Source organism: Miniopterus natalensis, chromosome 13 (genome assembly GCF_054644295.1).
Source record: "Miniopterus natalensis isolate mMinNat1 chromosome 13, mMinNat1.hap1, whole genome shotgun sequence".
Lineage (NCBI taxonomy): Eukaryota > Metazoa > Chordata > Mammalia > Chiroptera > Miniopteridae > Miniopterus > Miniopterus natalensis.
The window spans coordinates 63,039,595-63,061,933 of NC_142093.1; the positions used below are offsets into that span (position 1 = coordinate 63,039,595).

The 22,339-nt window shown below is 47.0% G+C and overlaps 1 protein-coding gene across 1 annotated transcript in view; it reads right to left on the reverse strand.

The window, feature by feature from the left end:
* SLC9A4 (solute carrier family 9 member A4) overlaps positions 1 to 22,339 on the reverse strand; it is a 59,357-nt gene that overhangs the window by 25,072 nt on the left and 11,946 nt on the right. Inside the window, exons 3-8 of the mRNA XM_087823798.1 lie at positions 10,917 to 11,176; positions 9,512 to 9,729; positions 6,603 to 6,805; positions 5,551 to 5,637; positions 2,160 to 2,230; positions 713 to 874 (exon numbers count right to left, since the gene is read on the reverse strand). Of these exons, the coding sequence (XP_087679924.1) occupies positions 713 to 874; positions 2,160 to 2,230; positions 5,551 to 5,637; positions 6,603 to 6,805; positions 9,512 to 9,729; positions 10,917 to 11,176 (1,001 nt within the window). The remainder of the gene's footprint in view (positions 1 to 712; positions 875 to 2,159; positions 2,231 to 5,550; positions 5,638 to 6,602; positions 6,806 to 9,511; positions 9,730 to 10,916; positions 11,177 to 22,339) is intronic.

Genomic DNA, 22,339 nt, shown 5'->3' on the forward strand with positions numbered 1-22,339 from the left:
ATTTTCACGAACTAGGTGAAACAGGTGGATCATGGCCAAGCTACAAAATGCCAAGACTTAGATCACCTTTTTTTTTTTTAAGTATGTCATTATTTTTTTCAGAGAGAGGAAGGGAGAGGGAGAGAGAGAGAAACATCAATGATGAGAGTCGTTGATCAGCTGCCTCCTGCACGCCCCCGACTGGGGATGGAGCCAGCAACCCAGGCCTGTGCCCTGACAGGGAATCGAACCGCGATCTCCTAGATCCTAGGCCGATGCTCAACCACTGAACCAAGCTGGCCGGGCTAGGTAATCTTTTTTCACAATTCCTCATATTCGTGCCTCTTCACTCCCTGTATTATCCATAAGTAAACCAATGCATTAGGGCCCCTTGGAATCCTGACGTTAAGAGTCTACATCAATGGTTGCCGGAGGGGAGGATGGTTGGGGACTGAGGGGAAAAGGGGAAGGGATTAAAAAGTACAAATAGGTGGTTACAGAATAGTCCCGGGGATGTGAAGTACAGCACAAGGAACATAGTCAGTAATATAATATCTATGCCCGGTGTCAGGTGGGTACTTGAAATATCAGTGGACCACTTTGTAAAGTATAAGATTGTCCAACCACTATGCTGTACCCCTGAAACTAACACAATATTATTGAAAGTAGCCTGCAATTAAAAAAAAATTAAATATGAAAAAATAATCTAGATCGGAGAGCAGATATGACTTACTGATGGGGCATGGAAAACGCTGTAGAACTTAGGAGCCCAGTCTCTACCATCTCAAGAGCTTGTTTCATTTCCAGCTTCTTGTACAAAGAAACAATGCTAGATTTTGGCAGGTTCTTTCGGATTAGGATTTTCCGTAAATATTTATGGTCAAACTTCTTAAACCTAAAAATGAAAACCAACATTTTGGAAATGTTTATTTTCTGTATGTGTTATACAACTATGTATTTTTCTTAAAACAAATTACTACTTAACTTTTAGTCTGAGGAACACCAGGACAGTGCCTGGAACTCATAGCTGTTGAGCACATTTAAAAAATTTTTTTATAATCATAAAATTAAAACATCTTTTAAAATAAAGAAAGAATGGATTACTGTCCTGAATACATTGAAAATCAACTAAACAAAAGGAAGGGACAAGCAATCAGAACAAAAAGTGTGCATAAGCGGGGAGCAGGGAGGCCCAGCCTAGCTCAGCTCCAGTCGTAAGAGAAGAACTGAGGGTGCCGAGGCTTTTGAGCAGGTGCTTCATTCTAACAGCTCGCGGCCGCTGTGCCTGCAGCAACGCCGGCCTGTCCGCCAAAACCTGGCGAGTGTAAGTGGCCCGTGGTTACGCCGCAGATCACTTTCAGTCCTGCCAGTTAAGGGAGGACGGGAGGGGTGGTGAGACCCACCTACACCTTGACAGGCTGAATGACGGGGACTCTCAGGCGGGCTGCTGATGGCAGCTGACTGTCGTGAGCCTATGTGTTGAGGCCTTCGGAGCTGGCCATTTGTTTGGAGTAGAAATTTTCGACACTTCCGATCATTTTATGTTCAGGAAGAAATCAGTCTGCCTGCTTTGCTTGTTGCCACTCTCCTTGCCCACTGCCATGTGGCTTTCCAATGCACCGCTGGGCATTTCCCCCCGCCCCCCTCACTGACACTAGCTTCCCTTCCAGCTCCCTAACCACTTCCTTTGAGTCTCCCCGCCCTTTCTCTTCCTTACTGTCCCGTAGATGAGGGCTCCTGAGTCCTGTCCTCGGCCACCTTCCCCTCCTCACACTCTTGTAGTGACCTCACCCGTGCCTGTGGCTTCGGTTACCAAACACTCTGGCAAGTCACAACCTTTATCTCAGCCCTGATTTTCCTCTTAAACTGAGACTAAATTCCAAAAGGGGGCTGAATATACATTTGAGACACCTTAGGCAGAATCTATATTTAATTCTAAACATTTGTCGACAGTGTATAAATTTACCATGACATTGGAATCTCCATACACTCCCTACCTGGAAATCTGAGGGTCATTCTTACTTCCCACCTGCTTCTTGTATGCCATGGCTCCCAGGCCCTTTATCTCCTGGTCCCCTTCCTCTAGATTCTTTCTAGTTTTATGCCATCTTCAATGTAACCTTTTGAGGTTCCCTGTGCCATCAACATCCTTTCTAGAGACTGAAGCCCTGTCTCCTTACTTGTCTCTCACTTGGTAGTGGCTCCACTGCCCACACACGTCTTCAATTCCCGCCTTCAAGTGATCCATCAGCTGCCAAACCAAACACAAGGAAATGATTGCCAGTGAAACGTTAACTCTGAAAGACACAGGGAAATCCATGCAGCTCAGGGAACAAAGGATGCCTTGGTTTCCTGGAGCATTGCTTCTTTTTTCTCACTGTCTTCATGTAAATGAAACTTGTCATTCTTTTCATAGTAATTTAACTTCATAATTGAAAGACTCTGCAGAAAAAAGTTCATTAATAATGCACATAACTTGCAATGAAAACAGGGTACTTGCCATTTCCTTTGAATAATACTTTTCCAGAATGATCTAGAAAATATCTCATTACTGAAATCATGTGGATATAAAGCATAATAATTAGCTGTTACTTTTAATTTCATTGCAAAAAAAAAGATAATGTCACTGTTCAATTTATAGTTTCTAAAATATAATACTATAAATATTCTGTCATAATAACAATACAACAATACACTTTACCTACATGCCTAATTTCTTTATCTGACATTTTGTCTCAGTATTTACATTTCATCATCCAAGCCAATAATACTACATTTGATTTATAAAAATTGTTCATAGAAATTTAGGGGAAAAGCACAATCTCTTCAAAATTTATAACTTAGTCTTCCTATAATTTAAATTTATGATCAGTAAGGTTCATACTAGCTTCTAAATTTTTTTGCAATATAGATTAAAATATTAAATTAATTCTGAAATACTTAATTGCTGAATATTCTACTAATAATTATAACTTTTTTGAGAAAAATAAATAAGAAAGAAGGAAATATCCAATTTCTATTGCCTTAGATATGTAATCTCTAATTTCTCAAAGTTACGAGCAGAGGGGAGAAAGATGGAGACAAAATTTTTAATTAGGTTAAAACATTACTTATTTTAAAATGTTCACTCCGTATCTTCATCTATTGAATATCTTTAAATGACCTTGAAAATTTTTGTTTTGGGTTTCCTGAAGTTTAATTGCTTTATTTCCTCAGGTGACCTTAGCCATGAAATTCAGGGCTGATTTTGAATGATTTCAGCAGTCTCTCCAGCTTCAGAAACATGAATTCGCAAGGATAAAAGAAACCTAAAGATTATCTGAGTCAATCATCCCCTCCAAGCCTCCTGCACAGTATCTAGGCCAAGTGTTCCCAGTGGTTACTAGCACCCGCCCATTTCAGCTTCGGGTGTGCCATATGAGACAAGTCAGAATGCTCCTTGTTAACTGAGCTGAAGCCTGTCTCCTTACATCTGCTAAACATTAGTTCTCAGTTTTATTTCTTGGAGCCTTTCAGAATGACATCCCTTCAATATTGTATTGAATTTAAATAAAACAAACAGGTAGAAACCATATTCAACTTCATTCTCATCTTTGTCAGACTTGGATATTTTCACTGAAAACTGCCACGAGGCCTTGTCTGCAGTAGTAGAAGCCTTTACCCCTTCCAGTTAAAAGTTCAGAAGGGCAGAGGATCCCACACGCCATTGGAACAAAGGTTTTAGAACAAAGTAGGACAACTCTCAACATTAGTCACAGTGAGAGTTTTTTTAAGTGTCAAATTATTTAGGAAAGTCCCCAGTTATTATAACACTAATCTAGATACTGCAGTAAAGGCATTTTGCAGATATGATTAAAGTCCCGAGTCAGTTACTTTAAGTAAGGGAGACTATTCTAGAAAATTTGGGAGGGCCTGATTTGGTCAGTTGCAAGGCCTAAAGAGGAGAGCTGAGCCCGCCAGTTGTGCACAGCAGCTGTAGCTCATGCCTGAGTTCCAGTCCACCCTTCTTAATGACCTGTTTACAGATTTTGGACATGCCTAGCCAGTCCCCACAGTAGGCAAGCCAATTTCTTGTAACAAAGCTCTTAATATATGTTGTCTACTGGTCCTGCTTTTCTTCTCAGAAACACTGCCAGCTTGGACCAAAAGGGACAGAGAGAAGACAAATGAAAGAAGGCTTTTTGATCCCCAAAACTCTCCAGGCAAGAAACAGGCTGATTAAATTACTGTGCTCCAAACCTGCAACCTTCGATGGGAAAGGAAGTATGACTCAAACGGTGGAGTTTAGAACAAGAAGTGGAACAAAGAATCATAGAAGATTGTTCTTGGGCCTTGAAACCAAATGGTTTTCCCAGGTGAGCTGAGAAGTATGCTTGGGATAGATGACTCCTTTTTTCCTTCCATTCCCCTTCCTTTGAAAGTGAGTATCTATAGCTATTGTCCCGTGGCTGGCCTGCCAGTGTGCTTTGGGAGCACATAACTTGTTTCTTGAGTGTCACAGATTCGGAACTGGAGAGGAACTTGGCCTCAGGATGTATTATACCCAGTGGCCCAGCCATGCCTGATTTAGATGATTGATCATACTTGGGACTTGTGAACTGATAAGATTTAGATGAGATTTTTGGTCTTTGAGTTAATATTATAATGAATTGAAACTTTCAGGATGTTGGGATGGAGTTAATGTACTTTGCATGTGGAACAGACATGAATCTTTGAGGAAGGCAGAATAACAGCCTCCAAAGGTGCCCCTGTCCTAATACCCAGAACCTGTGAACATGTTAATTATATGAGATGAATTAAGACAGCTATGCCAGTCAGCTGACTTTAAGATAGAATATCCTGAATTATCCACATGGACCCAATATAATCATAAAAGTCTTTAATATGGAAGAGGAAGGCAGAGGAGTGAGTATGCGGGTGATGCCGCATGAGAGAGACCTGCCTGGGCACCGCTGGAGACGAGGGCGGAGGGGCCCGGGGGCCAGGGAATGCCAGCAGCTTCCAGCCGCTGGAAGGGGCAGGGAAACAGAGTCTTCCCTGAAACCCCCGAGAGCAGTGCCGTCCGACATCTTGATTCTAGCCCGGCAAGGCCCGTTTTGAATTTCTGACTTCCAGAAATATAAGGTAATAACTTGCTGTTTTTTAAACCACTGAGTTTGTAGTAATTTCTTTGTTTGTTTTAAATATGTGATTTTTTATTGAGTTCAGAGAGAGGAAGGGAGAGGGAGAGAGAGAGAAACATCAATGATGAGAGTCATTGATCGGCTGCCTCCTGCACGCCCCCGACTGGGGATCAAGCCCGCAACCTGGGCATGTGCCCTGACCGGGAATCGAACCATGACCTCTGGTTCATAGGTGGACGCTCCACCACTGAGCCACGCTGGCCGGCTGTAGTAGTTCCCTACAGCAGCAATAGGGACCTAGTACAGTCACTCTTGGTGAAGCTGGAGAGGAAAGAGGCTATGTCTAGGGACATGTGCACACATCTCATCAAAGCCCTAGACTACTCCCATGGGTGGCAAATGGGGAGCATTTTGTTAACTTACTAATTATGACAAAGACATAACTTACACGGATGTGAAGCTCTTCGTTGATGGATTCTTTCTTATTGGTTTTTTTAACATCCAGGTACCTGACCAGAGGGCCAATTGTGATTCCCTAGATCATAAGTAACAAAATAAAGGGTTTTGTTGTAGTGAAGTTTGTCACTGTAGAGAACAGACCTATTAGCAAAACTATTAGGACTTCCAATTTTTATGTCTTTGTTTTGTACTAGCTTCTACTGGTTAAATGCGTCAGTTTAGTTTAGTTTTTATTTAATTCTTTTAAACTCAGTAATAAAAAATAGGCATTATGTCTATATTTTAAAGCAGGAGTTTGGTTTCATCCCTTAAAACAAGGATGGGGAAATTCTGGCCCATGGGCCATATACAGCCCGGGAAATCATCTGGCCTGGCCCTGCCAAGGCTTCCCTAAAGAGAAGCAGCTCCAGCCGTCACATTAGGGGGGAGTTAATTAAATGTTTGACCAAATAGAGCAGGCGAATTTTTAAGTCGATTATTTTGTATGGCCCTTGAATGATGTTATAAATCCAAATGGCTCTTCACAGAAAACAGGATCCCCACCCCTGCCTTAAAACAACCTCTCATTAGTTTGCTGAAAGGTAGCTCAAGCTAAAATAAAAATTTGTGCTATCGAGTACTAATTGGAATCTCATTTTTAGCAATACACAGGAGAGTAGCTATAATTCATGTTTCCCAGGAATATTTTGATTAATATGTTTTACTGATTAAAAGCCAACATATTTTAGAGGTTGAGAGATACCACAAACATGATCTAGAAATATTTGGGAATTTAATTTGGGTATATTATCTAATTTCTCAAAATAATAGACAGAGGATATAAAGATAGAAAATCATGTCTGAGCATCAAATAAACTGTACTTTTTTTGGAATTATAGTGATTTAATACATAATCCTGAAAGAACCTACTTATTTCTAATAAGTGTGTATGAGTCAAAGGGCATTGCCTGGGGAGGCAAAGCATTTCCATCATCTCATGTTCTCACTGAGTAACCAAAGAGGGTGTGTAATTTTCAACCTGAAAATTACAAGTCCACCAACCTGAATAAATACAGTAAAGTATATGACTACCAGAGTCGCAGTGACAAACATGTTCTTCCTGGGGAAAAGGGACAGAGGCAGCAAAAACGCGAGCGAGAAGCTTCCTGCTCCGCGGACGCCGCTGTAGAAGATGACGCACTGGTCCTTGCCCGAGAAGGGGAAGGTCCGGAACCGGTTGCTGACGGCGAAGAGCGCGAACACGCCTGGGGGACGGGGAGAGCAGAGGTCGCAGTGAGTGGGTGCAGGTCAGAGGCCCCAGACCCGAGCAAAGCCGTCAAGGCCAGGAGCCCGAACTCAAGGCCAGGCACCCTAACTCTAGGCCAGGCGCCCTAACTCAAAGCCAGGGGCCCCGAATTCAAAGCCAGGCGCCCTAACTCTAGGCCAGGCGCCCTAACTCAAAGCCAGGGGCCCCGAATTCAAAGCCAGGCGCCCTAACTCTAGGCCAGGCGCCCTAACTCAAAGCCAGGGGCCCCGAATTCAAAGCCAGGCGCCCTAACTCTAGGCCAGGCGCCCTAACTCAAGGCCAGGGGCCCGAATTCAAAGCCAGGCGCCCTAACTCTAGGCCAGGCGCCCTAACTCAAAGCCAGGGGCCCGAATTCAAAGCCAGGCGCCCGAACTCAAAGCCAGGGGCCCGAATTCGAAGCCAGGCGCCCGAACTCAAAGCCAGGGGCCCGAATTCAAAGCCAGGCGCCCGAACTCAAAGCCAGGCACCCGAATTCGAAGCCAGGCGTCCTAGTCCCAGCCACCCTGCCTGCCTGTCCCAAAGAGCGCTTCTGCACACCAGTGGCTCCCTCAAGTCCTCTACGTGTGTATTTAAGGTAATAAAGTCTTGATGCTTTTTGACATGAGAAATGGCAGATACCTTCTGTCTAGACTCATAACTTTTGCTCTGCCTTTCAATGGCCAAGGCCAAGGCAGAGCAAGGCCATCGGCCGGGGAGTCCAAGCGCTCCTACCACCTCACGTGCGCACTGAGTAGCCAAAGGGGGTGTGTAATTGTCAGCGTGAAGGCGCCTTCTCGGTGACTCTGGTCCCTGCGGGGTGAGCAAGGCTTTTGTGGTTGGCTTGGTTCTTCTTGAGACTCAGTGCAAAGAAGAAAGGATGCCGGCAGGAGTTCAAGAGGAGGGCTCCTTGCTGTCAGTAAGCGGAGGGGGCAGGTGGGAGCTCATCTAAAACACAAGTACTTTCTACCACACTGATTTTCCATCCCGGGGTGACCCCCAGGACCCACCACCACGGCGACAGGTGCCTTCATTGACGTGCTGACTACAGAAGCCTCGCAGCAGAATATTCGTCTCCTCACAGGGCCTGCCGCAGGCAGCCTCCGCGGCCGCAGGTGTGTCAGTTTCCCATTTCCTGCGGTTTGTCCCGGCTCCTCCACCTACTTAGTAGTCCTGTGACCTCGGGCAAGGCTCTTAATCTTGTCATGTCCTCAAAGCCCTCGCCTGCTTAATGGAGGTAATGAGAGTATTTCCTTCAGAAGGTGGATGTGAGGTTGAAATTAATTTCATAACTATAGACAATTTGTCGCATGGTTCATGACGTGGACTGCTATTAGCTGTAATGAGCCAGGCGAGGAAGAGGGCAGGCTGGAGGGGAGGCCTGGGCCCGACACCTGGCCCTGCCCATCCCTGGATGTGGGCGAGGAGCCCTGCTCCTGTGACTGTGCCCTCAGCTGGAAGATGGGGGCCGGGCTGGGCGGTCGCCGAGGGTTAGAGCTGTTGGGGGGCCCACGGTATCCATCCCCTCCTAGGTGGTTCCTGCTCTCGGCCGGCCTGAAGCTCTGCAGTGCGACTTCTCTTGGCGTCAGCCTTCCTAACCCTGGGGACTCCTGCAGTGTCAGGAGGGAAAGGGAACTTGGAGATTTGCCCCACCACCAGTTTGTGGTGAGGAGGAGTATTTCGCGTAGTTAAATATCTGTCCGAGGTTGAATGCTAGTCAGTTACAGTGCCAGCATTTGATGTGGGATTATAACTTTCTATCACAGTTTCCTTAATTCTTTCTCCTGGGGATGCAATAGGCACATATATTCAGAGTAAGGTTTATGAATATTTTAATATTTCTTCACTTATTCTTTCAGAGATCCTAAAGCCCATCCTAAATTAATTTAGAATTGATATGCTCAATAAGTTCTCTGCCATTTCTCTTAATTTCTCTTTGAGTAATTGGTTTGACAATATTAAGCAGTCATTTAAAATGCTTCAAATATTAGTGAAATCGTTGAAAAAGATAATTGCTTCTAGTCAAAAGACAACACATATATTGTAGTTCAGTACTTAATGGTTTTTCTAGGTCCAGAAACATAAAACAAGATAAATCAGCAGCCATCTGACATCTCATTTTTTAGGGGTGATGCCACTTGAGTTATGTATAGAGTTGGCTTTACTAATTAATACTAAGCACTTCTTAAAAGTAAAGACTCACTCCCTGGTCCTTGATTTCTGTACATCACTCTCAAACCTCAACGGAAACCATCTATATTATTTAGGAAAAAATTTTAACAGTACCTGCCTTACATAGAATACAATTTGTGACATCTCACTTTCCCTGTAATTGCCTGCAGCTCATAGTCTATATCTGATTTAAGGTGCAAGAGGGGACAAACTAACACCAGAAGTGAAGAGCAAGGGAGAAATTTCCTGTTATATTTAAATGTGTAAATGTGAAAGTTCTCTCTTCAACTAAAAAATAATGTTCCTTGCTCTGGGCAGAACCTTATCAGCCACTAAGGACTTTGAACTGATTGAGAAAGTAAACAGAACATTCCTGGTCACCACAAGGTGCCCAGACTCCCCCAACCAGTAAAACCAGTTTTTATCACCTCACTGCTATGTTCTTACAGGGCAGAAGGAATAAGGAAAACATTTAAGAGCAGCAGGCAGGAGTCTTGGGGGCCCTGCTGTCCCTTACTGATGGCTCTCCAGATCAGGCAGAAGGCCAGGGTGAAGCACACGAAGGCCCAGTTCCACTCGTGGTTCTTCCCCACGGTGGACACGCCCATGAAGATGAAGATCAGGGTCTCGCTGACACTGCTCAGCATCTTCATGAAATACTTGATGGTCGTGTAGGAAGTCTGGGACACGTTTTCCTCCACATACTTCTTCATGGTCACCGCGCAGGCCGTGATCCTGCAGAAGGAGCCGAGTCTCAGAGAGAAGCACAAGATCCTGCCCCTGCCCCCCACCCACCTTCTTGCTGATGCCACAGATACAGGGATCCTGTTTTTACCCAGAGAGAGCACCTCCTCCACTCTCTCTGGCTGCAGCTATCCCACAGGCTTTCTTTCCGCCTTTTCTCCCTCCCCAAGGGGTTTGAGTGGGGGGAAGGAGGGTGCCATGGCCTTCCCACAGCAAAGCGGCAGGTGGCTCAGGCGGAACTGGAAGCGAACTCTTCCCATCCCGCCCTCCTTCATCAAGAGCTTTGTCAAGGCCCCTCTCACTCTCTACGTCACTCCACCTTTTAAACCAAAATAAATCCATTGCAGTTACCTAGGAAAACCAATTCAACAAGGGCCCCATTTTCTCCACCGGAGCAATATTTCTTACAATAATTTAATGAGACAATTTTCATTTAAAATATTTCTGGTCTAGATCCAATTAGGAAGCGTGTGGGTGGAGAAAGACCTTTGCCTTGTCTTAGTAGCTCAGATCATTTTTAAGGTGGGAAAATAATGAGTGTTTAGCTTTTACACTATTATATTTAACTAAAATAGTTATCTCTGTACAAGGAAATTAACTTGAGTAGCTGAGTATGAGAACAACATGCCCAGATATAATGAGCCAAGTTGAGAAGCCTCATTCCAAGATCTACACAAGGATAAATGTTTAAAAAAATACTTTCATTAAGAAAAAAGAAGTCTGGACTTGCAGTCTAATCCCATCTCCCTCGTTTCCCTCTGCACTGCAGAGCCCTGGAGCTGTGATGTGGTTTGAAGGAAACGCAGAAGGCAGAGCCCAAGAGCAGAAGACAGTCCCTCTGGCACACCTCTCCTCAACTTTAGGATAGTGAATTTTCCAAAGAAAAAAATACTGAGACAAGACTTTAACCTGGAAGTTCTCCCACATTTGTCTGCAGCAGCTTTTCTGATCATTTTTAAATGCCTTATAACTGCTACGCTCTCCTCGGGCAATCACGAGCAGAGAGCAAACAGAAACGCTGGAAGGAGTGTTTGGTGGAGGACCTGAGTCAGATTCCACGTGTGTCTGATGGACCCGAGCCCTGCAAGGCCTTTGAGAGTCTGCGCCGGCCGTCCAGCCGTTGCCGGACGCTGGCCCCAAGATGCGGCCCTAAGCTCTCCTTCGTTGTTTGTACTCACGCCAGGATGCCAGAGAGATAGAGGGTCTCCGCGGCTAAGTAAGACAAATAGCTGAACATGAAGACGATGAGCGGTTCAATCGCAGAGATGTTCTGAGTGAAACGTGTGATAAACGCAGAAATGAATCCAAAAATGATGCCGAAAAATACGCCTCCAACCCCCACAATAATGAATCGGGCACATCCAGCCAAAATGTCGACGGGCTCTATACTTTCAAATTTGTGCATCTTTGTGAAGGCAATTAATATATTGTATAAGACCTGGACAAGAAGAAAATTAAAAAAAGAAAAGAAACATGATTAGAAGTGAGAAATATTTTACATACAGATTCTTAACTTTGTGTCTAGTTAAATGATACACAACAATAGTAACACAGCTGCTTACTTTTTCAATGTATTCCAACTAATTTAAATTTATTTAGTTTTTCTGAATAAGCATCATCTTCACAGCTTTCCAACACTGAGCACCTACCGTGTGCCAGTCTCTTGCTAAGCTCTGTCATTATCAATTTATTTCCTCTGGCCCCAGATGGGCCCTTCAGCACGGGCTCTGCAGTAAACCGTGAACTTCCCTTCCGTGTCCCTCCTTTCAGGCGGGCACCCTTAAGCTCTCTCAGCAGAAGGGCACGCGGGAGCAGGGGCTTCCTGCGGCTTCCCCGGGGCCTGGGGCGGGCCAGCCAGGCGGGAATGCGGACCCCTGGTGAATGCTGCCCGAGCCACGGGCCCACATGGGGCCCCTCTGCAGCTTCCCATCTTTGGCCTGGTGACACACGGGGGGGGGGGAAGCCCCAGCAGGCCCCCCCTGCAGCAGGCCTGGGGCCCCAGGGTCCACTGGGACAACCCCCCCAAGCCCCACGGTGCGACCGGCTCTACTCGCCTCCCAAGACCGGGATCCTGCTGCGGCTGGTGCTCCACCGACGGCTCCCTGCCTGCCTTCGGGGCTGGTCTACTGTAACCCCAAACCAGCTCCAGCCTGGCTAAACCAGCAGCCTCCCCCTGTCCAGTGAGACCGAAACCCCTGCGAAGCTTCTCCGTTTCTGTAGGCAGCCATAGACAGTTCCTCGTATCTTATAGCACTTCCTTTCATGTAGCTAATTAACTTATTTCTTAAATTTTCATTGAATTTATTGAGGTGATATGGTTAATAAAATTATATCGGTTTCAGCTGTACAATTCTATAATACGTTGTACATTTTACTGTGTGCCCACCACCCAAAGTCAAGCCCCCTGCTATCGCCATTTATCCCGCCTTACCTCCCCTGCACCCCCAGCCTTTCTCTCTGGTAATCACCATAGTATTGTCTGTGTTTATAAGATTTGGGGTTTTTTGGGGTTTTTGCTTAATCCCTTCACCTTCTTCACCCGGCTCCCCAACTCCCCTCCCCTCTAACAGCTGTCAGCCTGCTGTCTGTATCTTTGAGTCTGTTTCTATTTCGTTGGTTAGTTTATTTTGTTCATTAGGGTTCATATATGCCAGTGGGGTACAGTCAGGAAAGAGAATCCACTGTTTATCCTACTTGTGGTTTCTCTTTGCTGACCGAGCCCCCTGGCTACTCTTTCCATATAGGTCATCTCACTGACACCCCCACTCCCACAAATCTCTCGCCCATGTGATGCATACTCCCAATGTTTCTACTATTTCTCTGCTTATTTCAACATTTCTATGAAGTTGCAGTGATCCATCGATCTCTGTTTCATGTCACTGGGCAAGTCCAGAACTTAAACTGAACTTCTGCGAAGTGGCAGTTAATGAGACACATAAAAGAAATGAGGTCAGAGCTCTGCGGAAAATAAAGACCCGTGAGGACATCGGCCTGACAGAGTCCTGGGAACTCATAGCACACACCTACTAGCCTTTGCCTCTTACCCTATGACAAATAAAACAATCAGGTGGGGCACACGCTAAAACTCAAGGAAATGGGGTCAATGATCGTCTGTTTATGTATCAACCATATTTCACAAAATGGCTATAATACTGGTCTATTTTATTTAAGCAAAATGAAGCCATGTTTTAAGAAAAATCTTGGCTGTATAAAAAAAAATTGTGACTTATGGCTTCAAAACAAATCCAAAAGAAATTTAGTGGTTGTATCCCAACCCAGAGAGTTTGTTTAGTCCAATTTACCCTTCGGCCTGACCTCAGGGCAACCCACCCCTGGGTCTCAGAGGCCCTGGGTGTTGCACCTTCGGCGTTGTGCTCACTTTCCAGGGAGTTAAACCAAGATGAGGGGCCAGATGTTTGCACAAGACCCAGACAAGGCAGGTCTGAATGCATTCGGGTGGGACCTGGGCGTTTGACTCTCAAACTCAGAGAAAACTCAGGGAATTACACTGAGACTCAAAGATTTGCATGTTGCTGCCACAAACAAACCTCTTTTGCGTGGCGCTCCAGGTTATAAGTAGCTCCCGGTGTGTTCCCGGGGCCTGGACGAGCCGTTCAGGCCAGCCTGCCCCTGGACCGGGTGCCCTGCCCGGAAGGTGCCACCGCGGTTTCAGAAGACAACTACATTTATGGACACCATGCACACTGACTATGTAAAACACAATTCTTATCTTTCAAATTACCTGGCTCTGGATGTCATTATGTTTAGTAAAGGTCGTCTCGGACTCATTTTGAGTCACAGGAATGGTCATGCGTTTTTCGCACACTGGAGGTGAAGCAGCCAGCGCTGCACCTCACGCCAGCCCACAGCACTAATGGAAAGCCAGGTTACTTACCCTGTTAACTCAGCGTGAGGGTGTGACATGTGACGTAAGAAGATATATTATATATATATGTATACATATGTGTGTGTAGATATATATGTGTAAAATACAGGGTGTGGCAAAATCAGGTACAACTGCAAACCTACTTTTGCTGCACCCTATATATAATTTTGTCTGTCTCCTGACACAGACAGAAATGCAGTTCCCTTCCTATCACTGTTTTTTGTTTGTTTGTTTGTTTTTAAATAAAGGATTCAACTCAGAAACACCCTGAAGGCATAGGGCCAGGGATGGGGGCGGGGTGCCAAGCTTCCATGCCCTCTCCAGTCACACCACCCTCGGCACCCTCCCAGGACCTAAAAAAACCTTCTGATTTGTTCTTTTTTAAAAAATCCCCACCCGGCGATATGTTTTCCATTGATTTTAGAGAGAGAAACATCGATGTGTGAGAGAGAAACATTGCTCAGTTGCCTCCTGTATGCGCCCCAACCAGGGATTAAGCCCGCAACCTGGGCATGTGCCCGGACTGGGAATCAGCCCACCACCCGTCCGCGTACTGACAACCTCCAGCCAACTGAGCCACACGGGCCAGGGCAAACCTCGCCACCCCGGAGTGCTGGCCTGAGAGGAGCACCTTTTGTTATGTATAAAGAGGGCTTTTCAATCTCACCCGAGTTTACGCTAATGAGGTACCGGCTGGCCCAAGGGAGCTTCAGGATGGGGGCTGGTGGCCAGAGAATCCAATTATGTGATTAGAAGGTTGTCATTTTTAACCCCCCTCCTGTCCCCCCTCCCGCCCCTGACCTCCAGGGAGAAGAGATGAGCTGAAGGTTAAGTTCAATAATCAATGGCCAATGATTTAGTTGATTATGCCCATGTACTAAAACTTCTGTAAAAACCCTAAAAGATGGTTTTCAGAAAACTTCCAGTTGGTCCTGGGAGGGGGGTGCGACTGGAGAGAGTTCTGTGCCCCTCCCCCGCCCCTTGCCCTGTGCATCCCAGGCTGTTTCTGAGCTGAGTCCTTGATAAAAAACCAGTGACAGGACGTAAACTGCTTTTTTGCGTTCTGTCAGCTGTTCTAGCAAATTATCAAGCCTGAGGAGGGGACTGCGGGAACCCCCAATTTTATAGCCTGTTGGTTAGAAGCATGCGTGGCGCAGATTACGGCTGGTGTCCGAAGTGGAGGCAGTTGTGTGCAACTAAGATCTCACCTGTGACGCCTGGTAATTCTGGATAGTTACTGTCAGAAATGAATTGAATTTTGTCTGGAGAATTGGTTGATAGGGGAGAAAGCACCCACACATTTGGCATGAGAAGTGATGTTGTAAACAAAAAACAGTTCAGAGGTGTGTCAGGAAATGCGTTCCTTTAAGGAGCTCACCAAGCCCCCAAGATCACAATAACAGCAAAGCCTTTTCAACAAGAGCAACAACTGAAGATGCCAGCCCACCAACCAAGGCTTAGCAGAGGAGAGTTGATATCAATGTGACGAGATATTTTCTGTCAATTTATTGAGGAATAATTTACTTATGATAAACTGCATCTAAAACGAATGAATTCTGACAGTTGTACACACCTATAAAATCACCACCATAGTCAAGATCTGGAATAATTCCATGAACCCAGAAAGGCTCTTCTGTCCCTTTCCCTAACCCAACCTCAAGAATCCACTGATCTGTTATTGTCACTACAGATTAATTTGTATTTTATATAATTGAATAATAAAGTACGTGCTCTTGTGTGTCTGGTTACTTCAACTGAGTATAATGTTTTGGGGATTTACCCATATTGTGACCCGTATTTGTGACTCCTGCCTTGCCTTCTTTATATATTCCATTATGGCTATAGCTCCCTGCTTCCCCCACCAGCTAGTTTTGCTATTGAAATATTGCCGCTATGAATACTCGTAAGTCTTTTATGTAGACTCATGTTTTCACTTTTCTTTGATATATACCTTTGACTAGAATTGCTAAGTAGTATGACAGATGCAAGCTAAAATTTTAAGAAACTGCTGTCTTAGTCCATTCGGGCTGCTCTAACAGAATATCATAGACTGGGTGGCTTATAAACAACAGATGCTTATTTCTCAGAGTTCTGAAGGTTGATGAGTCCAAGATCAAGTCATTGGTAGATTCAGTGTCTGTTAAAGGCCCATTCCCTGCTTCTCACATAGCTGTCTTCTCACGGTGTCCTCACGTGGCCGAAGGGGAAAGGGAGCTCTCTGGGGCCTCTTTTATAAGGGCTCCACTCTCAGGACCTAATCACCTTTTAAAAGCCCCACTTCCAAATACTATCAGATTAAAGATTAAGTTTCAACCTATGAATTTTGGGTACACAAACATTCAGTCCATACCAACTGCCAGGTTATTTTCCAAAGTTATTGGATCTTTTTCCATTCCTACCAGAAATGTATGAGACTTTCAGTTGTGCAATATCCTTGTCAACACTTTATGTTGTCAGTTTTTTTAGTTCTAGCTACTCTAATGAGTGTGTAGTGGTATTTTATTGTGATTTTAATTTGCATTTTCCTTATAACTAAAGATGTTGAGCATATTTTCGTGTGCTAATTGATACTTGTACACCATCTCTCAGGTTCAAATCTTTTACCCATTTCTGAGTTGTTTGTGTTCCTATTACATGTATTGAGTTATAAGTGTATCCTGGATGTAAGTCTTTTGTAAGATATATGCGTAGTGAACACATTCTCCCATCGTGGCTGGCTTTTTTGAAGAGCAAAATTTATTCTCTTTATAAAATCCAGTGTATTACCTTTTTCCTTTCATTGTTTGTCTTTTTTTCTGTCTTTTGCTTTCTTTAAGTTTAGCTGTAGGTTTTTCATAAATATCCTTTATCAGGTTGAAGAAGACACTTACTCTTCCTACCTTGCTAGAGGTTTTTTAGTATAAATGGTGTTGAATTTTTTCAAATGGTTTTCTGCATCCATTGATACAATCATTTATTTTATATACATTATAAATTACATTGATAGCTTTTCTTCCAGTGTTAAAAGAACTTGTATTTCTAAGATGTACCTTATGTGGTCATGATTTATTAGCCTTGTTCTATATTGTTAATTTTTAAAAAAATATATCTTTTTTACTGATTTCAGAGAGAGGAAGGGAGAGGGAGAGAGAGAGATAGAAACATCAATGATGAGAGAGTCATTGATTGGCTGCAGCCCACAACCCAGGCATGTGCCCTGAACGGGGAATCGAACCCTGATCACCTGGATCCTAGGTCGACGCTCAGCCGCTGAGCCACGCCCGGCTGGGCTATATTGTTGGTTTTGATGGGCTAATATTTTAAGCACTTTTGGTCCATATTTATGAGAACACTGTTCTTTACTTTCATTTCTTTGGATTATCTTTGCCTGGTTTTGGTATCAGGGCAAAGCTGGCCTCATAATGTTAGTTGGAAAGTAATCACTCCCTGTGGTACTGTGATTTATAAGAAATACATATTTGGTCATTCATGTGGCCAAAATATATTTCTCACATATATTTGGCCTTTCCCAGGGTTTCTGGTTCACGGCTCCCAATGACACTGTTGTGATTAACCTAGTTATTAATAACAGGAAAATTGCAAACGGGAAGGCCAAATATTACAGGCATGTCATCTGGGCAGCTTCACCAGGAAGCTACAACTTTACACTCCCCAGGGAACCACCCGTCCATTCCCCACAAATCACTAGGGAAGGGGTCCAACAAAGGGGGAGCGGGCGCATGCGCAGTGAGGCCCGGGACTAGGGCAGGAGCTTGTCAGCCTAACCTGGGAAGGATGACTGGCTAGGGAGTGAGCGGCTGCGAGCGCAGGGAACGCCCAAGGCTGCATTGGCTGAGCTCCTAGTTACAACCCCAGAGCCTCTCTCCTGCTTGTTGCTCTCGTGCTCCTGCTGCTCGCTTGCTCTGTGGCCTCCACTCGCCCGGGCAAGAGTCCGACGTGGGCCTCAAGCAGCCGCGTGGCCCCTGACCCTGCAGGCCCCACGTGTAAGGGGCCGCAGCGGGGAGCACAAGCTAAGCGAGCCAGACGCTGGGCTGGACTGTGCTTTACTGTGGAGCAGGGACTTTGGGCAGTGGCCTCGACTCCAGCCCTGCTGAGGACACGGCTGGGCCTCTGTCATGTTGGGAGGGAGGGAGGTGGGACCTTGCAAACCCAGGGGTTTCACTCCACACAAATAAAGGTCACTCTTTCTCCCACTCGGGTCTCAGGAATTCCTTAAGTTGTGACATCACAAGAAGTCTACTTCCACCGGTAACGGGGGGGACACAGGGAGCACCCCACTGATAACAAAGCTGCCCCGTCTGTGGCATTTTGCATGGCAGCCCTCATAGATTAACGAAGGCTCTGTCTTCCTGATTGCCCTGTGCATCTTTTAACTCATCCCTATGACTTGAGCTTGCCATAAACCCAGTTCCTAAAAGAAAAGCCGAACTAATTACTGACCCTACACACGTGCAGAAAGCACTGGAAGTTCAGTTACAACAGAGAATGTAAAAGCGATCTTTCCTGTATGTCACATACTATGAAGACACAGAGAATATCGTGAAGAACTGCAGTCATCAGTCTTACACGGGAGATGAAATAATAAACCCATTTTGTATGTAGGGGCACTGGCACTTTAAATTTAGCTGTAAACCGGCTCCTTGACAGCTGCTTGCTCTGACTGTTAAAGAAAATCATCTAAGAAACAAGCCATTACCCAGCAGGCACTACAAACTGACGTACAAGGCGGGAGCGGGAAGCCTTCCCTCCCACAGCCCAGGGCAGAAGAGCGATAAGGCGCGGGACCCACCAGCTCTGCTCGGGCTCCTCCCCGAACAGGCATTGAGCAGAGCCTCAGGGAGCCGAGGCCAGGGCGGTGAGCAGAACAGATGCCAGGCATTTTAACAAAGGCGAGCGAGGTGTCAGTGGCCGCATTTTATTGACTTAGAGAACTGCAAAGACATTCCCTTAAAGAATTCATTTCAGCCCGGCAGGGTGGCTCAGCTGGTTGGAGCGCTGTCCTGCACACCAAAGAAAGATGCGGGTTCGATTCCCGGTCAGGGCGCATACCTAGGCCTCAGGTTCAATCCTTGGTCGGGGTGCAAGTGAGAGGCAGCCAATCGATGTTTCTCTCTCACATTGATGATTCTCTCTCTTTCTCTCTCCATCCCTCTCTCTCTAAAATCAATAAGAACATGTCCTTGGGTGAGAATTAAAAAACAAACTCATTTTCAATTTACAAAGTTGGAAAAGTCTTCTCAGCTTGAAGAATGGTAGGGCGGAGGACTGCCCAGTGTCCCAGCTGGCATTACCACCTGCTTTCTACGAAGGCCGAATATGCCTTCCCACTGTGCTTTCCCCCAGGCTCTGGACTCCTGTTTCTGAAACTGTTGAAAAATTCTTTTCAGTGGCCTGTAGGTCTCAAATTCAGTAGCTCAAAACTAACCTGACAATAATCTCCTACCCACATCCAACCCCTGTTCCCCATCCATGATGTCCCCAAGGAACTGCCCAAGCCTCACGCCCCGGGTCTTTCCCCTTTGCCACCCCCACGCCAACTTTGAGCAAATGCCCATGGGACCGTCTTTCACTGTTGGTGTTAGTACACCTACGAACAGAAGAGCCTCTTGAACATCAGCACTTTTCTAACTATAAAAGCATGTGGCAGTTGTGACCAGTAGACTCAGGTTCACTGAAGACCAGCTTGCTGACCTGCTGCGTCTGAGACAGCCATCCTGGCACTGTGGAAAGAGCACTTTGCGATAGAAAGTAGCTGCTCAGGAATATTTTTATGAACAAATAAATGAAGAATGAATAAATAAAAAAATTGAGCTCAGGCTCAAACTGAGCCTTTGATATGAGGGAGCTGGAGGTCATGACTTCAGTTTCCTCCCACGCTGCTTGTTTAGTATCACTAATCCTGGGCGGTAAGGAGTGGCATACAGGCGACCACAGAGGCTCTGCCTCTGACCCATGGCCTGGGAGCGATGGTACCGAGCGGGCCTGGAGAACTGGTTCTGCTGCATATCGTTCATTCCACACCATCACCGAGAAAGCTATAGAGGAACTACTTGCCAAGTAGCTCTTCCCGAAGAGCCAGCTTATGGGGCTTTTCACGTAATTCTGAGCCTATTTTTCCATAGTGAGGCCCAGCACACCCGCCACAGCCGCGAGAATGTGGGCACACGTGCTGTCGGGGAGGGCGCTGCTGACAGCCGCTGACCTAGGAAACACGGCCTGTTTGCAGGTCTCGGCTCTTCTCCGTCAGTGGTTCTATTCATGTATTGTGTAACCTCCCAGGAAATCTCTACGGCTTGAAAGGACTATCAGAAAACACAGAAGAATAGGTCCTTCCGTGACTGTAGGGGAGGGAGAATTTACAGACGTAAAGAGGAAAGTGCCGTGTTCCAGGTGGCTCCGCGGGGCAGGCACGAAGCTGTCCCCCTGGTGGGGCCCCCGGCCCCGTGCGGTGGTGTGCAGGGGCCCCGCCGCTTCGGGACAGCCGCTTTCACGGGCTTCGCTGTGCCCGTTCCGATGGCTCCCGAAAGCTTTCAGATAGCTGGCTCTTCTCCTTACGTGGCTTTTCAAATACATTTCCGCAGCTGCTCACCCCCACTTCCCGAAGGAGGGCCAGCTCGGTACCAGCGGGGCTTTGCCCTTTTTCTTGTTCTTGAAGGTGGGGTGCGTTCTCACCATCACTAAGTGGCGTAGGCTGGTTGAAAACCGGTTTGTGTAATTCAAGCTGCAATCATTCTGTTCCTTCGGGAGGAAGAATACAAACCCACTGGGTGCTCACGGGTCACACTGAGGCGTTCCAGTGGGGCAGCGGCTGCCCTGGCCGCCGCGTGTCTCTGAGTTTCTACCGCGGGCCTAAGGCCTGGACCTGCGGCTGCTGGTTAAAGGGCGCCTGCAGCTGAGGCCCAGGCACGTGGAGGTAGAGCTGTCGCCAGCGGGGGAAGATTAGGAGTCAGACGTCCTCCAGGCAGGTGGGCCTCCATCGCCTCCGATACCCTCGTTCATGGAAACCCACCAACACCGGGTCCTCTCTTCTCCCAGCTCCCCACCCTGGTCCAGCAGCATCCCAGCCTGTTTGTGTTGTATCTCACACTCTCACACTCACACACTCACACCTGTACACTCCCGACACCCCCACAGCCCCGGGCAGCCAGCACCATTCTCACTGTCAGTGGCCGCTGTGGGCCCAGGAGAAGCGCACCGGACAAACCTCCAAAAGCTCTGGCTGAGTACAGGTCTGAAGGACAATGCCCGGTGGGCACCCGTGCCGGCCCTCCCCACAGTGAGTCAGAGCAGCCGGGGGGGGGGGGCACCACAGCTGGGGCACCTGCTGGGCCCTCGCTGGGCGGGGGGCCCTCCCCAGCCCCGGAGGCTGGCCTGGCCAGGCGGCAGGGCCCCGCTCTTCTGAGCTTTAGGCTCGCTCCCATTTCTTTCAGACAGACACCAACCAGATTGCCTTCTCCTGTCGAACTTCCTCTCACTTCCTGGAAGGGCGCCTACTATGTGCCAGGCGTCTCTGAGTCTTAGTTCACCTCTGTCTCCCATCCACCCCCTGAGGTTAGATTAACTGTCCCCATTTACATGTGAGACCCTGCGGCACAAAAGGACGGAGTCACTCGCTCAAGATCACACAGCTTGTGGGTCCCAGTTCCCCTTAAACACTGAGCTCCTGCATTCTTGGCCGGAGGAAACTGTCCCCTTATAAAGACATCCGGAGCTTCCCACCTCCTACCCTAGGAGCCTGAATTAAGTGGAAGGAAATAAGATAAAAGGAAGACAAGGAAAAGTTGCCTGCCACTGTTCCCTCCAGAGTCTGCTCAACTCTGCACACAGGGCTTCTCCAGCAGCCCGGAGGCCGTGAACTCCAGACAGACGGACGCGACGATCGGCGTCACGTGGGACTCGGGGAGAGCTCCGCTCAGAGGGCAACACAGGTGGACTCCAGCGACGGTCGCCTGAGAGTAACACCACCCACCACTTCACTCTGCTCACCCTGTGCCAGGTGCTGCTTTAAATGCTTCGTATGTAACAGCTCACTTGACCCTCACAGCCAAATCTGCAGCACAGAGGAAACAGGCCCCCGAGGTAAGTAACTCCCCTGAAGCCACACAGCTTGCAAGCAGTGGAGCCAGAGCCTGCCCTGAGGCAGGTGGCGCTCGGCCCCGTGGCCTTTCCTCCCTGCCCCTCGAATGGGAGGCTCCTGGAGCTAGGACCCCTCCGAAGCAGGAAAAGATAAACCACAGAGAATTTTGAATGAAAATCTGCCCCCAGATGAACTTATTTTATCTTTCTCTTATCAAAGGCAGCTTTCTTTTTTAAATTTTTTAATTTTAATTTTTATTGATTTCAGAGAGAGGAAGGGAGAGAGACAGAAACATCAATGATGAGAGTCATGGATCGGCTGCCTCCTGCACCCCCCCACTGGGGATGGAGCCTGAAACCCTGACCAGGAATCCAACTGTGCCCCCCTGATCACAGGTCAGCGCTCACCACTGAACCACACTGGCCAGGCCAAGGCAGCTTTCGTGGCAAGCTGCTCCCTCCATCACCCAGTGGTCGCCTGCATGCCAGGCCCACCGGGCTCACCTTCATGCCCTGGGCGCCTAGGACGGCGTCAGGGGGCAGGTGCTCCACCAGGGGTGGGAAGAAAGGACACTGTACTCTTCTGGTCCCCCGCCTGCCCCTACTTACACCCCACCCCCAGCACTCAGGCTCAGGGAG